This window comes from Henckelia pumila, chromosome 1 (genome assembly GCF_033568475.1).
Source record: "Henckelia pumila isolate YLH828 chromosome 1, ASM3356847v2, whole genome shotgun sequence".
Taxonomy (NCBI): Eukaryota; Viridiplantae; Streptophyta; class Magnoliopsida; order Lamiales; family Gesneriaceae; genus Henckelia; species Henckelia pumila.
This window is the reverse complement of record NC_133120.1, coordinates 104,834,037-104,852,481: the sequence shown is the minus strand read 5'-3', so window position 1 is coordinate 104,852,481 and position 18,445 is coordinate 104,834,037. Positions and strand designations below refer to the sequence as shown.

Here is an 18,445-nt window from a genome sequence, read left to right as displayed (position 1 = left end):
ATGCCTTATGCTTTGCGGAGACTATTTGCGACAATACTTGTGCACTGTCAGCCGACTGATGTGCGTACCTTATGGGACACTTTTCACCAATCTTTGTCTGAGGATTTTGGAAACAGTGGGCTGGAAAATGACGTGGAGATAATGTATGAGACACTCCGTCTGAGGATTTTCGAAACAGTGGGCTGGAAAATGACGTGGAGATAATGTATGAGACACTCCGATGTGTGAGTAATTTTTTGGAAAGCATGGGTAGAAACGTAAGCATGTATGATCTTCCGAAACTGCCGCCGATGCTATCAAGAGGACATTGTTTGGTCGAGTTTAGAGAAGTAATGGATGAAAAGTCTGTCCCAATACCTTCAAGTGATCTGCTTGCTCACCAGAATCTCAATCATGCTCAAGCGAAAGTGTGACGCCCGGGGCTGAAGAGGCAGGGAGTGATCGCCGGTGCCAAGAGGTTGCATGGACAATGAGCGGCTCCTGGTAGGCTTCTAGGCGGAGGGAGAAATGAATGAATCGATCCCGTGCCGGAATGAGAGGGATTCTGAGACTGTGTAGGTATGAGACTACATGGTTGAGGAGGGTTTAAAAGATTTCATATGTACTATTCATATCAAGAAGGTGCATCTTTTTTTCGGAAGCTCATCACATAAGAACTCCAAAGTTAAGCGTGCTTAACTTGGGACAATTATAGGATGGGTGACCTCCTGGGAAGTTTTCCAGGGTGCGTGTGAGTGAGGACATAAGCACGCTGAAAAGACCCGTCTTGATACAGTGGGGTATTACAAAATGGTATCAGAGCCGAACTCTCTTAGTACGGTATGGTTCGGGGACGAACCAAGCGGAAGCTGGTGGGCATGTGACGCCCGGAGCTAAAGAGGCAGGGAGTGATCGCCGGTGCCAAGAGGTTGCATGGACAATGAGCGGCTCCTGGTAGGCTTCTAGGCAGAGGGAGACATGAATGAACTGATCCCGTGCCGGAATGAGAGGGATTCTGAGACTGTGTAGGTATGAGACTACATGGTTGAGGAGGGCTTAAAAGATTTCATATGTATTATTCATATCAAGAAGGTGCATCTTCTTTTCGGAAGCTCATCACATAAGAACTCCAAAGTTAAGCGTGCTTGACTTGGGGCAATTATAGGATGGGTGACCCCCTGGGAAGTTTTCCAGGGTGCGTGTGAGTGAGAACATAAGCACGCTGAAAAGACCCGTCTTGATACAGTGGGACATTACAAAATGGTATTAGAGCCGACCTCTCTTAGTACGGTATGGTTCGGGGACGAACCAAGCGGAAGCTGGTGGGCATGTGACGCCCGGGGCTGAAGAGGCAGGGAGTGATCGCCGGTGCCAAGAGGTTGCATGGACAATGAGCGGCTCCTGGTAGGCTTCTAGGCGGAGGGAGACATGAATGAACGTGTGAGTGAGGACATAAGCACGCTGAAAAGACCCGTCTTGATACAGTGGGGGTATTACAAAATGGTATCAGAGCCGACCTCGTCTTGATACAGTGGGGTATTACAAAATGGTATCAAAGCCGACCTCTCTTAGTACGGTATGGTTCGGGGACGAACCAAGCAGAAGCTGGTGGGCATGTGACGCCCGGGGCTGAAGAGGCAGGGAGTGATCGCCGGTGCCAAGAGGTTGCATGGACAATGAGCGGCTCCTGGTAGGCTTCTAGGCGGAGGGAGACATGAATGAATCGATCCCGTGCTGGAATGAGAGGGATTCTGAGACTGTTTAGGTATGGGACTACATGGTTGAGGAGGGCTTAAAAGATTTCATATGTACTATTCATATCAAGAAGGTGCATCTTTTTTTCGGAAGCTCATCATATAAAAACTCCAAAGTTAAGCGTGCTTGACTTGGGGCAATTATAGGATGGGTGACCCCCTGGGAAGTTTTCCAGGGTGCGTGTGAGTGAGGACATACAGTGATCCCCCGTGATCGTCGGCTGAGTCTTTATGAACATTTTAAGAATTTTTAAACTCTATTTCTTATTTATTTTTTTTATGTCTTTCCAGTGGTGAATTTTAGCACTATTTTTATTAAATAATTTTTATTGCATGCAAACTTTTAAGGGGATTGTTCGACAGTATTTTATTTAAGTTTGACTCGGTTATTTAAGTAAAAATGTTGCATTTTATTTATGTTATTTTTTAAATCTGTTTATTTTGTGCATATATGTATGGGCATGTATGTACATCTATTTTACTTAGTATTATTTTTTTAAAAAAAAATTTCCGCATATATTATTTTAAAATGTTTGGGTCGTTTCAATTGGTATCAGAGCCGCGTTCTTGGAGGGGTCATCACTGCTATGCGAGCTCAGAAATCCACGCTACCGGTCTGTAAGTTTTAATTGCTTTTAGTATGATTTAGTAGTATCATGTTTAAGACTTAAGCATTTATGTTAGCATAAAATTTTTAAGTACTTAGGTATGCATGTTGATTTATGTAAAGAAATATGTGGTGGTGCAGAATGCCTTCGAGACCAGTGAACAGGCGTGGAGGATCCCCACCTCCGCAAAACCCTCTATCAGCATTGGAGCAGGCCAATGCCAACATGATGGCAGGGATTACTGCTCTGTTGGAGCAACAAGCGGCACGTCCAAGACTGTCCCATGATGAGGATGTGGCGGAGTGGTTCCAGAAGAAGGGACCTAAGGAGTTCGCAGGTGCCACAGATCCACTCATTGCTGAGGGGTGGATCCGTTCTTTGGAGAGCATCTTTGCTTACATGGGGTTGACTGATGTGAACAAGGTGAGGTGCGCAGTGTACATGCTGAAAGGTGATGCAGACTTATGGTGGGAGAGTGCATCATGGGGAGTGAATCTGACTACTTTGCGATGGACAGACTTCCGGAGGATGTTTTTCTCCAAGTATTTCACTGAAGACGTGCGCAGTAGCATGATTCGAGATTTCATGAGTCTCCGACAGGGAGACAAGACAGTTGTGGAGTACATCCGACAGCTCGAGAGGGGCTGTCACCTTGTGCCGCTGATTGCTGACAGTGCACCTGAGAAGATGAGACAGTTTATTGAGGGGCTAAGGGCATAAATCAAGCATGACGTTCGCATGGCGGACGTCCCCACTTATGAGACTGTAGTCAGTAGAGCCTTGCGTTCTGAGGAGGGTAGGAGAGAGATCCAGAGGGAGCAGCAGAGTAAGAGGCAGTTTCAGTCTGGGTATCAGCGACCATCTTCGCAGCCTCCTACGAAGAAGCAGTTTACTGGGCCGTCTAAGGGCCCGAATCAGCAGAAGCCACAGCAGCAGAGACAGCAGCCTAGGGGCGGGGCCCCTAATGCTGGAGGAAATCCTACTTGTCCGAAGTGCCAGAAGATGCATCCAGGACCATGTCTTCTAGGAGCGGGCGTTTGTTTTCATTGTAAAGAGCTAGGGCACCAGATGGCCAATTGCCCGAGGAAGAAGAACACTACAGGGAGAGTGTTCGTGATGCAGGCTGAGGAGGCAGACCCAGATACCTCCTTGATCACCGGTATATCTTACCCCTAGTCTTTTATAATTTCTTTCTTTGGTTAAAAATTTCGATTTTTCTTTGTGGAATAATTTGTTATTTGGGATTTTTCTATCTGCATGTTAGAATAGGAAGCATGTTTTACTTGTGATTAGAATTAAGGGTTATTAGTGATTCATCTTTGGGGGAAAAGTTTAGTAGTGGTATGAAGTTGTTGGGATTCTTCTGTGTGCAGGGAGAATTCTAGTTGGAGGCAACTCCACGTTTGCGTTGCTAGATTCAGGGGCTACGCATTCGTTTATCTCCCTATAGTTTATCAAATGGATAGGCATCACACCTGAGATTGCCGACAGTGGTTATGATGTCACTATGCCATCAAGACAGATTATTTCTACCTCTAGTGTCATTCGAGAGCTGGAGTTGGAGCTACAGGGGCACTCCATTCGCGCAGATGTAGTGGTTTTGCCGTTGAGCGGATTTGATTTGATATTGGGTATGAACTGGTTGACAGTCAATGGAGCTTCGATTGATTTTCGTCGGAGGACAGTGTCAGTGAAACCGCCGGGAGGCGACCCGTTTACTTTTCATGCATCTCAGAGCAGTGATATTCCTCAGGTGATATCTCTTATTCAGGCGAGGAAGCTGTTGAAACGGGGTTGCCGAGGTTTCCTAGCGAGTATTGTCACGGCCTCAGAACCAGCTAGTAGATCATTATCAGAGATAGAGGTGGTTCATGATTTTCCGGACGTCTTTCCGGAGGATGTTGCAGGGATTCCACCAGTGAGAGAGGTGGAGTTCAGTATCGACTTATTGCCAGACACGGTGCCTATCTCAAAGGCACCATACATACTTGCTCCTACCGAGATGAAAGAGTTGAAGGAGCAGATTCAGGAGTTATTAGAGAAAGGCTTTGTTCGTCCTAGCTTTTCTCCATGGGGAGCTCCAGTGTTATTTGTGAAGAAGAAGGATGGCAGTATGAGACTGTGAATCGATTATCGAGAGCTCAACAGAGTCACGGTGAAGAATAAGTACCCATTGCCGAGGATAGAGGACTTATTTGATCAGTTGCAGGGAGCTTCAGTGTTCTCCAAGATCAATCTGCGATCTGGTTATTACCAGCTGCGAGTTAGAGATGCAGACGTGTCCAAGACTGCTTTTCGGACACGTTATGGGCATTACGAGTTCTTAATGATGCCATTTGGGATGACCAATGCTCCAGTGATTTTCATGGATCTCATGAACCGGGTATTTCAGCCGTATCTTGATCAGTTCATCATAGTCTTCATTGATGATATCTTGATCTACTCTAGGAGCGTTGAGGAGCATAGGCAGCATCTACAGACAGCCTTGCAAACTTTGAGGGAGCATCGTTTGTTTTCCAAGTTCAGCAAGTGCGAGTTTTGGCTTGAGCAGGTGGCATTTCTTGGCCACATTATTTCGAGAGATGGGATCGCAGTGGATCAGTCGAAGGTTGAGGCAGTGCAGAAATGGGGTATTCCGAGGAATGCTTCGGAGATTCGCAGTTTCTTGGGTTTGGCAGGATATTATAGGAAGTTCATCAAGGGTTTTTCCTCTATTGCAGTACCCTTGACTTCCTTAACCAAGAAGAATGCGAAGTTTATTTGGAGTCCAGACTGTCAGAGGAGCTTCGATCAGCTGAAGAAAGCACTCACTATCGCACGGGTTTTGGCGATGGCAGTACCACACGAGGAGTTAGTGGTGTACACCGATGCGTCTAAGCTAGGTTTAGGCGCAGTAATTATGCAGTGTGGTAAGGTTATTGCTTATGCGTCGAGGCAGTTGAAGATTCACGAGCAGAACTACCCGACACATGATTTGGAGTTAGCAGCAGTGGTCTTCGCTTTAAAAATCTAGAGGCACTATCTGTATGGCGAGAAGTGCAAGATTTTCACGGATTATAAGAGCCTCAAGTACTTCTTCACTCAGAAGGAGTTAAACATGAGGCAACGGAGATGGTTGGAGTTAGTGAAGGATTACGACTGCGACATTAGCTACCATCCAGGTAAGGCTAATGTAGTGGCCGATGCTTTGAGTCGGAAGTCGACAGTGGTATCGTGTTTGACAGTGCAGTTACCACTGCAGAGCGAGATTCAGAGGTTTGATTTGGAGTTTTACTCGAGTGGTCATGCACCGAGCTTGTCAGTGTTGACGGTGCAGCCAGTTCTACGAGATCGGATCAGGGATGGACAGCCTACAGATGAGGAGTTACAGCGGTTGGTGCAGAGGGATGAGGCTAAGAGCAATCTTCTTTTTACTGTCAGTGATGACATTATTCAGTACAGTGGTCGTTTGTGTGTCCCGAACATTGATCAGCTGAGGACTGAGATCCTGACAGAGGCTCACACATCTCCGTATTCCATTCATCCAGGAAGTACGAAGATGTATAAGGATTTGCAGACTTTGTATTGGTGGCCCGGCATGAAGAGTGATATCGCACGATTCGTATCAGAGTGCTTGACTTGTCAGCAGGTCAAGGCAGAGCATCAGCGTCCAGCAGGGCTGCTTAATCCTCTACCCATTCCGGTATGGAAGTGGGAGAACATCACGATGGATTTCGTAGTTGGCCTTCCAAGGAGTAACAGAGGGTGCACAGCTATTTGGGTGATCGTGGATAGACTCACCAAGTCAGCTCATTTCTTGCCGGTGATGACTACTTACTCGTTGACACAGTATGTAGAGCTTTACATCAAGGAGATTGTTAGACTACATGGCATACCAGTGTCGATAGTATCAGACAGAGATCCGAGATTTACGTCTGCGTTTTGGAAGAGTTTGCACACAGCATTGGGGACTAGACTTTTGTTCAGTACAGCATTCCATCCCCAAACAGATGGTCAGTCTGAGAGAGTGATACAGGTTCTCAAGGATCTACTGAGAGCTTGTGTCATCGACTTTCAGGGCTCGTGGGAGACTAGACTGCCATTAGTGGAGTTTACCTATAACAACAGTTTTCAGTCGTCTATAGGTATGGCTCCTTATGCAGCATTGTATGGGAGGAGATGCAGATCTCCTGTGCATTGGGATGAGGTTGGTGAGAGGATTTTACTTGGTCCTGAGATCGTGCAGCAGACGGCTGACATAATGACTCAGATTCGGGATTGTATGAGGACTGCTCAGAGTCGTCAGAAGAGTTATGCAGATACTCGACGACGAGATTTGGAGTTCGCAGTAGGTGATCATGTGTTTCTGAAAGTATCACCTATGAAAGGGGTGATGAGATTTGGACGCAGAGGTAAGTTGAATCCGAGATATATTGGGCCATTTGAGATCTTGGAGAGAGTTGGCACATTGGCCTACCGTTTGGCCTTACCACCAGGGCTTGCGGCAGTGCACGATGTCTTCTATGTATCCATGCTTCGGAGATATGTCTCTAACCTGTCGCATGTGTTGAATTACGAGCCCTTGCAGTTTCCACCTGATCTAGTTTATGAGGAGAGGCCAGTGCGGATCTTGGCTAGGGAGGAGCGGAGACTTAGGACGCGGGTCATATCGATTGTCAGAGTCCAGTGGCTGAATCACTCGGAGGAGGAAGCTACTTGGGAGACCGAGGCAGACATGAGGACTCGCTACCCGGAGTTGTTCGGGTAAGTACTTTAATTTCGAGGACGAAATTCAAATTAAGGGGGGGGGGGGAGAATTGTAACACCCAGTATTTTTAGTACGTAAATTCGCATGCATAATTAGGGATTTTATTTATTTAAAATTTTAGATTACGGGTTAAATAATTATGTGAAATTATTTGTGCATGTTTTAAGTTATTTTTAAGCATTTAACCCATAATTAGTGATTTTCATGATTTATGGGAATTTAATTATTTTATCGCGTAGACGGGACCGTGGACGGACGAGATGATAACTTTCTACCCAAATTATTTTATGAGTATTTTAGGAGACCAAAAATATTATTTTGAGTTTTATTTCCTCAAAATTATCAGTATTTAATTTTATATAATTTTAGGAGTCCATTTTTATCCAAATTTAGCCAAAATATTGACTTTTAATTATCTTTAAAAATCCCCTAATTTAATATTTCGGGATTTGTGATATTTTATTTAAGTTATAAATATTTTACAAACTTAGGAACCTTTTTAATTATGCTATTATCTCCTAGATTATTTATTTTTCCAAAATTATTATCCTAAACTACCCAAACCATCGCCCAAATCCCCTAACACACGCTCATTCCATCTCCTTCTCACCCTAAGCACCCATAGCCGCCTCCATCACCTTCCCAATCGGCCAGAAAGCTTAAGGCACCATAGACGTTTTTTTTAAAGCTTCCAAGTTGGTTGTCATCGCCCCGTCATCCCGGAATCGTCATCTACGTCTTTTTATTTCCATTCAACGGTGCAAGGCATGTTTTCTTTCTCTTTTTTTTGTGCCATATCAGTAAAATATGTGTGTGTTGTGTATGCATCAAGATCTTCAAGAATTTTTCAGAAAAAGGCTCGGGTGGTTGAGCATCTCACGTTTTTCTCACCTTGATTGACATACACTCATGTTTTTCTTAGCCATGGATCGTACAACTGCTGGTCAAGGTCCCTAGGATGTCTAAGGTGAGTCTAGGCTCGAGTGGCTCGGATGGTTCAAGCCAAAAGAGCCCAGATTTGGAGCTGGTTCGATCGGCCTCCATGGGGCGCAGGTTTAGGGTTCTGAGAAGGGGGTTCGGAGATGGTGGTCTAGGCTGCATGGGGCTGGGGCCATGGGCTGGTTTAGACCGCCCAGACGTGGGCTACGTCTGGGCAGCGGAGCTCCGGCCAGGGGCGGCCGGAGCAGGAGGGCTGCTGCTTGCGGCCGAGCAGAACAGGGAAAGGGGGCGATGGGTTGTAGGGTTTTGGGGTGGTCCGGGTCGGGTCGTTGGGTCCGGGTCGGGTCAGTAAGTCATGGGTCAAGTCTAGCGGGTCCGGGTACGGGTTAAGTGAGTCGGGCTCGGGTATTTTTTATTTTTAAGTTTAATTAAGTGTTAAATGGGCCTAATTAAATCCAAAAATTTAATTGGGCTCCATTTAATTAATTGGGTTGAATTTAATTATTATTGGGCTTAAATAAATTTAATTAAGTTAGTCCAATAATTTTTATGGGCCTGGGGCCCATGGAAGTTATTGGGTCAGTCTTTGGGCTTTTGGGCCCATTGGGCCAGATTAAGTTGTTATTGGGCCAAGTGTGTGTTAATGGGCTTGAATAAATTAATTGGGCTTAGAAATATATTTTTGGGCTTAAGTTTGTTAATGGGCCAGTCTCAGTGTTAATGGGTCAGAATTTAAGAAAATGGGCTTGAGTGTTAGGGCCAGCAGTTCAGTACAAACCATGAGAAATTGCATGTGTCCTAAATATATATTTAATTATTTTATGCATGAATGTTATTTTAGTATTTATATGTTAGTATAAAAATTAAATTAAATATATATGAAGGACACACATTTTATTTAAGTACATGCATTCATGAAATAATTTTATGGCATGATTTAATGTTTAAGGTTGAGCTAGAAAATAATTTTTATGTTGGAAGTTGAAGTAGTGTGACAATTTAAGGGGGACAAGTCCCCACATGTTAAGGGCAGTTTACTGTCAATTTAAGAGTAGTTTACTACCAGTAAGAGGTGATTCGTCACCGCCGCGTACGTTGGTTTTAAGAGACTGATCAGTCGAACCTTTTAAGTTTAAGGTTACACTACGGATATGACCATGCGATGTTAGAAAAATGATATGCTCAACAATGTTATGTATGTATTATATGATTATATTTAAGTTCAAGTTTAAGTAAGATTTTAAGTCATAATTCATGATTTTTAAGCATGCTCATTCATGTATTCGTTATGTATTAGTATTTCAGTGATTTAAATTATTTTAAACCCTCGTTATGTTAGCATGTTGGGCCTCTAGGCTCACTACACTTATATGGTGCAGGTGAGTGCGTAGAGGAAGATGTAATTCCTACCGGTGGTGAGGACGTATGAGCGGACATGCAGTGATCCCCCGTAACCATCGGCTGAGTCTTTATGAACATTTTAAGAATTTTTAAACTCTGTTTCTTATTTATTTCTTTTATGTCTTTCCAGTGGTGAATTTTAGTACTATTTTTATTAAATAATTTTTATTGCATGCAAACTTTTAAGGGGATTGTTTGACAGTATTTTATTTAAGTTTGACTCGGTTATTTAAGTAAAAATGTTGCATTTTATTTATGTTATTTTTTAAATCTGTTTATTTTGTGCATATATGTATGGGCATGTATGTACATCTATTTTACTTAGTATTATTTAAAAAAAAAAAAATTTCCGCATATATTATTTTAGAATGTTTGGGTCGTTTCAGAAAGCTTATGAAATGATCATGAAGTGTGTTGATGGGAACTCTGGTGGGATGTTCTTTGTTAATGGGCCTGGAGGAAATGGCAAAACATACTTGTATCGAGCTATTCTCGCAACTGTTCGCTCATGCGGAATGATTGCTCTCGCCACTGCTACGTCTGGCGTGGCAGCTTCTATTCTACCGGGCGGCCGAACAGCGCACTCCCGCTTCAAGATCCCAATTAAGCTGCATGCAAATAGTTACTACACAATATCGAAGCAGAGTGGTCTTGCTGATCTGCTACGTTTAACAAGACTTATTGTTTGGGATGAAGATCCGATGTGTAGACGATACGCAATAGAAGCTGTTGACCGTACTTTGCAAGACATTGTTGGCAATAAAGAACCGTTTGGTGGACAGGTTGTATTATTAGGAGGGGATTTTATACAAGTTCTTCCTGTTATTCCTAGAGAAACAATTGACGAAACTATTGATGGAAGCCTTATTTGGTCACATTTGTTTCCGTGTATGAAAATCATGTTGGTCCCAGGTGCGGCATCACGAGATAGAAACTATGGAAATTGAAGAATAAAATAGACACCAAGATTTACGTGGAAAACCCCTAAAATTATTAGGGTAAAAACCACGGGCAAGACCAAAAGATTCCACTATAATATTTGGAGAATTACAACCTCTCTCTGTGTTTCCAAAGAGACACTCACTCTCTTAATACAAGAGAAAACCTATCTCACAAATATATATAGAAACACACTCAAAAGTATTGAATGCTATTTAGAACGAGAGAAAAGAACTGAAGATGGGATGATCAAACTGAGAATCGGACACACCTATTTATAGGTCCAAAGTGTGAGAATGAAAATTCTATTGAGAATTTTCATTCTCGGATTTACGTACACTTGTAATGCATAATTGCATAACCAAGCCACTTGCTGCCACAATTGACAAGCCACCCACCGCCTCATTTATGAGGCTTAACTTTTCTCCCGACATTCTCCCACTTGGAGATTTGATTGAGAATCAAACACATCTCCACACATCCTTTCAATCTTTCCATTCCCGCTGCTTACGTTTCTACTAGGCCACTTGAGGATCTACACCACTCAAACTTCTCTGTACTCACTGGCTTGGACAAAAAATCAGCTATGTTATCCTTTGTATGGATCTTCAGCATGTCCACACTTCCTTCCTCTACTACTTCCCGAACAAAGTGAAATTGAACTCCAATGTGTTTAGTCCTGGAATGAAAGGCTGAATTCCTTGCAATGTGCAAGGCACCTGACTGTCACAAAACAGAGGAATCTTTTCTTGTTTGTGCCCAAGCTCCTCCAATAACCTTTTAATCCATATTGCCTCCTTGCAAGCTTGAGTAGCTGCCATGTATTCTGCCTCCGTTGTAGATAACGCTAAAACTGTTTGAAGTTTTGAAACCCAGCTGACTGCACCTCCTGCAAATGTAAACACATAACCAGTAGTAGATTTTCTCTTATTTGGATCACCTGTGTAATCTGAATCCACATAGCCCCTGAGTGTAAAATCTGATCCTCCAAAACATAATGCATCATCCGAGGTACCCTTAATGTATCTAAGGATCCTCTTAACCATGTTCCAATGCTCTTGTCCAGGATTCGCCATATACCGACTGACTGCTCCCACTGCTTGTGCAATGTCTGGTCTTGTACAAATCATGGCGAACATTAAACTTTCCACTGCTGATGCATACGGTACTCGAGACATCTCCATCTTCTCTGCTTCACTGCTAGGACACATATCAGAAGATAACTTGAAGTTAATAGGAAGAGGGGTTGAAACTGGCTTACTATCTTGCATGTTGAAGCGCTGCAAGACTTTCTTCAAATAATTTTTCTGGGAAAGCCAAATCTTCCTATTGCTTCTGTCTTGGTGAACTTGCATCCCTAGAATCTTGTTTGCTGGTCTCAAGTCCTTCATATCAAATTCCCTAGCCAACTGTGCCTTTAATTCTTGGATCCGGTCTTTGTTGGGGCCTGCTACCAACATGTCGTCCATGTACAACAACAAAATGATATAATCATCATCACTAGACCTCTTGAAATACGCACAAGGGTCTGCACTGAGTCTGTTATACCCAAGGCTCATGATATAGGAATCAAATCTCTTGTACCAACACCTTGGCGCTTGTTTGAGACCGTACAGAGATTTGTTCAACCTGCAAGCCAAGTTCTCTTTGCCTTTTTCTGCAAAACCTTCTGCTGGAGCATATAAATTTCTTCTTCAAGATCACCATGAAAAAATGCAGTTTTCACATCTAGCTGTTCTAGATGTAGGTCAAACACCGCACACAATGCCAATACTACCCTGACTATTGAAAGTCGAACCACAGGAGAAAATATCTCATTGAAGTCAATACTTTTTTTTTGAGCGTACCCTTTGACAACCAGTCTTGCACGATACCGCTCCACTTGGTTATTGCCATCACGCTTGATCTTAAAGATCCATCTGTTACCGATAGCTTTCCTTCCTCGTGGTAGTGTAACAAGATCCCAAGTTTTGTTTCTGTCCAATGCTTCCAATTCTTCCTGCATCGCTGTCATCCACAGGGATACATCCGAGTTTTGAGTAGCCTCATGGAAACTCGATGGCTCACCATCCTCTGTTAATAGACAATATGCAATGTTTCTTTCAGTGACATAATCTGAAAGCCAACCTGGTGGTCTTCTCTCTCGAGTTGACTGCCTCACTTTGGAAACCTCTGACTCAACTGGTTCTTGTTCCTCGTGCTCCGGTACTGCTTCACAAGAAAATTGATCTTCGTCTGTATTATTTCCACCTGAATGATAGTAGTTTCTGAATTCAGTGTGCCTTTGTCTCCCTTCACTTTATCTTCCTCGAAGATAACATCTCTGCTGATAATAAGCTTATGGACAGTAGGATCCCACAAGCGAAACCCCTTTACTCCATCAGCATAGCCCAAGAAGATACACTTTCTGGATTTGGAATCCAACTTCGATCTTTCTTGTTCATTGTACATAACGTACACCGGACTTCCAAATGTATGTAACCGAGAATAATCAGCTGGCTTGCCAGTCCACACCTCCATCAAAATCTTCAAATCAATCGCCACTGAAGGATAATGATTGATGATGTAAGAAGCGGTTTTGACTGCTTCTGCACAAAATGACTTTGGTAGACCCGCAGTACTCAACGTGGCCCTTGTTATGTCCAACAAAGTTCTGTTCATCCGCTCCGCCACTCCATTCTGCTGAGGCGTGTAAGCCATCGTGAACTGTCTTTTGATGCCCTCATGCTGACAAAATGCATCAAACTCATCACTGGTATATTCTCCTCCATTGTCAGTCCTCAAACACTTGATTTTCTTGTCAGAATCAAGTTCAACCCGCGCATTGAAAACTTTGAAGACTTCGAAAACATCTGACTTCTTCTTGATTGGATACACTCAACATCTTCTAGAGAAATCATCAATAAACGAGACAAAATATCTCGCTCCTCCTAGGGATACAACCGGTGCTTGCCAAACATTAGAATGAATCAGCTGCAATATGTCTTTGCTTTTGGCAGTAGATGTGCCAAACTTTAATCTGTGTATTTTACTGGTAACACAATGCTCACAAAAGGGTAGAGTCACTTTTGTAAGCCCTGGCAACAGCTTCCGTTCAGAGAGAATCTTTATTCCTCGTTCTGACATATGTCCAAGCTTTCTATGCCACAACACTGTTGATTCTTCTCCTGAACCAATTGATACAACAGCTTGTTCCGCCTCTTTGTGTGTTTCCCCCAACAATACATACAGATTTGCAGCAACCTTTTCCGCCTTCATAACCACAAGCGCGCCTTTCACAATCTTCATGATCCCTTTCTCGATACGGGTTTTGCACCCAATATCATTCAATTTCCCCAAAGACAAAAGATTTTTTGTCAGGCCCTTCACATGTCGTACCTCCTGTATGGTGCGAATAGTGCCATCAAACATTTTGATTTTGATGGTACCAACCCCAGCGATTTCCAAGGCATGATCATTTCCCATGAATACAGATCCTCCCAAGACTGGTTCATACTGGTCGAACCATTCTCTCCTTGACGTCATATGCCACGTCGCTCCTGAATCCATAATCCTTGCATCACAAAATCTGTGTCTGCCTTCCGCAACCGTTGCTGCTTCACTGAATAATATTTCACCACTTCCTGAAGTACTGGCCATATTTTCTTGAGATCCCTTTTCGATGCTCTTCGTACACTCTCTCTTAAAGTGCCCTTTACCGCCACATTTAAAGCAGTAAATATTCTTCTTTTTACTTCTTGACTTGGATCTACCATATCTGTGGCTCCCACTGGAGTCACGCTCCGTCAATCTTCCTCTCGTCATCGGTAAAGCCTCTGCTTGCTTCGACGTTGCCAACCTATCTTCCTTGTTCCTTCGACGACTCTCTTCTCCAAGAACCGCAGTTAAGACGTCGTCAAAATTTAAATTATCCGAAAGAACATTGTTGGTAACATTGATGATGAGCTGATTGTATGAATCTGGTAGACTTTGAAGTAGAAGCTCCGCACGTTCTTTTTCCTCTATTTTATGCCCCATAGACGTGAGCCGGGAAAATAAAGTATTCAGTGTGTTGATATGTTCGGTCATCGATGAGGATTCCGCCATCCGAAGAGTATAGAGCTTTCTCTTTAGGAAAATTTTGTTGTGTAGTGACTTGACCTCGTACAGTTTTGCCAAAGTATCCCAAATAACTTTTGCGCTTTTTATTTCAGAGATACTTGACAAAACTTCATCCGCTATTGCCAAGTGCAAATTGGCAATAGCATTGTGATTCATCTCATTCCACTTTTGATCGTCCGTGACGTCCGTCGGTCTATCTCCAATAGCTGTCAAGCAACGCTCCTTTGTCAGAATTGTTTGCACCTTCAATTTTCACAGCAAAAAATTGCTCCCATTGAACTTTTCTATCTCGTTTTTTGTTGTCATCTTGACTACAAGAATCCTGCCTTATAAAATCTTCAAAAAATCTTTTCTGATGTGGAAGATCAGTCAAAGCTGCAACCACAGAGCATACTCAGAATTTTAAAAAATTTTATGCCAAGGCTTTGATACCACTTGTTGGTCCCAGGTGCGGCATCACGAGATAGAAACTATGGAAATTGAAGAATAAAATAGACACCAAGATTTACGTGGAAAACCCCTAAAATTATTAGGGTAAAAACCACGGGCAAGACCAAAAGATTCCACTATAATATTTGGAGAATTACAACCTCTCTCTTTGTTTTCAAAGAGACACTCACTCTCTTAATACAAGAGAAAACCTATCTCACAAATATATATAGAAACACACTCAAAAGTATTGAATGCTATTTAGAACGAGAGAAAAGAACTGAATATGGGATGATCAAACTGAGAATCGGACACACCTAATTATAGGTCCAAAGTGTGAGAATGAAAATTCTATACGTACACTTGTAATGCATAATTGCATAACCAAGCCACTTGCTGCCACAATTGACAAGCCACCCACCGCCTCATTTATGAGGCTTAACTTTTCTCCCGACAAATCATTCTTCTTCACGAAAACATGCGCACCAAAAATGATCCTGTTTTTTGTGATTTCTTGCTAAGAGTGGGTACAGGAGAGGAGCCTGAGGATGACAATGGAAATATCAAACTCCCATCACAGATCATAACAAAAGTGTCCCAAGGAAGCATTGAAGTATCAAAAAATAAAATGATAGACAGTGTTTACAAAGGGTTATATGATAATTATCTTTCATCAACATACATGACTGAGCGAGCTATTCTATCAACAAAAAATACATATGTCGATACGTTGAATGAAAAAATTATATCATTGTTCCCTGGAGAAGCCATTCAATTCCTTAGCTTTGATGAAGCAGTCGATGACACACATAATTCATATCCAGAAGAGTTCTTGAATGGTTTAACACCCAATGGTTTACCTCCTCACCGGCTCGTACTTAAAAAACATTGTCCTATCATGTTGCTTAGGAATTTAGATCCCTCTGATGGTATGTGCAATGGTACTAGAATGGTTTGCCGAGAATTTCGTAATAATGTTATCTATGCAGAAATCTCGATTGGACAACATGCTGGGAAAATGGTCTTGATACCTCGAATACCTCTCTCTCCATCTGAAAACGAGGGTTATCCATTCCAATTCAAGAGGAAACAATTTCCTATACGCTTGTGTTTTGCTATGACAATCAACAAATCACAAGGTCAAACAATTCCAGTTGTTGGGGTGTACTTACCAGAGCCAGTCTTCTCACATGGACAACTTTATGTTGCTCTGTCTAGAGGAATATCAATGAAGAATACCCACGTCTTTATAAAACCAGATATGTCCAATGGTAATGATGAATCCGAAACAAGAAATGTTGTTCACAAACATCTGCTTCATAGCGTTTTTAATTATAGTCGCCATTGAGATCTTCTTATGCGCACTTGACATTTGGTAAATCTTTGTTCATGCGTTTCTTTTCTTTATGTATTTTTAAAGCTTTGTTTGCTTGTGAAAATTGTTATATGATCAACTCTGACTCTGTTCTCCTGTGCTGTCGAAGATGCATTTTACCGAATTGTACTTACTTTAACCAGAGGAAATTTGCATAGGTATTAGCTGCTGATTACAAGACTTACTGTTTGACAAGGTTGGTCATGACTCTGCTTTATATGGTCATCTTTTATTTCTTAGGAAAATGCTTGTTGCCTAACTCTGCTATCTGCTCTTACAGAACTTTGTGGCTCTATCAGCTCATGATGGATATACTACATGTGGTTCTGAAACAAACAAGGTGGTTGTCTATTTAAACTCTCACCGTCCTTATAGTTGATGTGATAACAAAAAAGAATTGGAGAGAATCATGTGTTGTGATCAGTTACAACTAAAGTTAAATTTATTGGCCTTTTTAGCTGTTAGTTATGGTTCCTACTGATTTCCTTTGGCACTCTTGATCATACATGTCCATTGTCCATGGTTTTCTTTATTTTGATACTCTATCTTAAAATTGTACTATAAGCTCCACTAAGCCACCATTCATAAAAATTAATCAATAGGCTTCAACATGTTTTTTCTTTTTTCCTGGTGTCTACTCGTGCTTGTGACTTCTATCCTGCTGTATTACCCAGTCTCTTAACAACAGGAATAGTTTATTACTTGTCCAAAGTATATAGCCTCATAGTTCTGGCTATCATATGTTCATATAGGAATTTTGCTGAATCTTACCAATCTTCAAATTTTAAATGACAATGTAAATGATCTGCAGGTATTTGCCTATTACAAATCTTTACCAATGCTCATTACCTCCCACAAATTTGGTTCCATTGATTCCATAACTGGTAAGAAGACTGAAGATACAAATGGACAGTTCGTTTTGAAAGTTTGCTGGAGAGGCAAATCAAATCTGGTGGTTACTGCCAATTCATCTAGGTGTATCAAAATCTTGCAAATGGTTTAGAAACTATGTTTGTCGTACATAAAAGTTACTTCTATGTGAAGTATCTATTAATCTTATCAGAAGCTCGTTATTTTATTTTTTCACGCATTGCTGCTCTGACAGAAAAATCATGGGAATGGACTTTCAGCTTTTGAAGAAATCATGGCTTTGGTATGAATCTTTGTTTATAAAATTAGAATGTCCAACACTTGAAAAATATGGGACAAATATGATTTTCAAATATTGAATTGCACATCTTTTTGAACATTGTGCATGTCAATTATCTCTACATTTCTCAACTCAAACGTAACTTTTGCATTCATTTAACCAAAACTAATATATAGTTCCACAATCTTAAAGAGAGAGATTACCAAAAGATACAGAAACTTTGATTGCTTTAACAAATTAAAAAATGGAAAATAGCTTCCAAAAGGATCAGCATCAAGCAACCACTTTATTCACCTTGAAGGAATCCATAATGGAGCGAAGATCATTTTCCTCTTCCATGAATGCCTTTTTTGGTGTATGTAATCGTAATTCATATAATTGATTATTCTCAACTCCAGGAACCAAAAGGTATCTCCAATCCCATTCCATACGAACAACCATGTCCTATGGCGTGTCTACCAATTCATTGTTGCTCGCGAATGACTTAATGTTTCCCTGTTATACATAGAGATTTACACAGTTCAATGAATCCACAGTCTTCATAGCAGTTAAGCAAAAAATGAAAATCATATGATCACAAGTTCTCAAGTAACAACCATAAAAAAATATGTATGAGACAAAAGAAGAGTGAATAACATTTTGTCATCTATGATATATTACTTTGTTTTTTTTTTCTTTCTAATAATTCACGAATACACTAGAGACAGGAGGTATGTCATAATTCATTGGGAAAAATATTATTCCAGCTTCTTCCAGGTTTTATAATTTTCTTACAATAGTAGAATGACCAAGCTACAGATTGCTTTACCAAGGCATGGGACAGGATATACCTTCTGGCCTAGATCTTGCATCTCTTATTTCATTGTAATATCCTAAACATTTTTACCAATGAATAGAACGGCAACTATCTACATCATAAAGCCTGGCTGGAATTAATCCATCTAAGAGTGATTGCAACTCACTTCGATCCAATGTGATGAAGTTCTTGTAGCAATTGCTCTCTTTATTCACAGCAAATTTTTC

At 41.6% G+C, this 18,445-nt stretch overlaps 1 protein-coding gene across 1 annotated transcript; it reads left to right on the top strand.

Annotated features, from left to right (window-relative positions):
* Positions 1-9,826: 9,826 nt before the first annotated feature.
* LOC140871372 (uncharacterized) lies at positions 9,827-17,275 on the top strand. Its single transcript, XM_073273860.1, has 5 exons — positions 9,827-10,340; positions 11,434-11,532; positions 15,431-16,194; positions 16,553-16,612; positions 17,084-17,275. The coding sequence occupies exons 1-5, from the start codon at positions 9,827-9,829 to the stop codon at positions 17,273-17,275; spliced, it is 1,629 nt and encodes a 542-aa protein (XP_073129961.1).
* Positions 17,276-18,445: the final 1,170 nt, after the last annotated feature.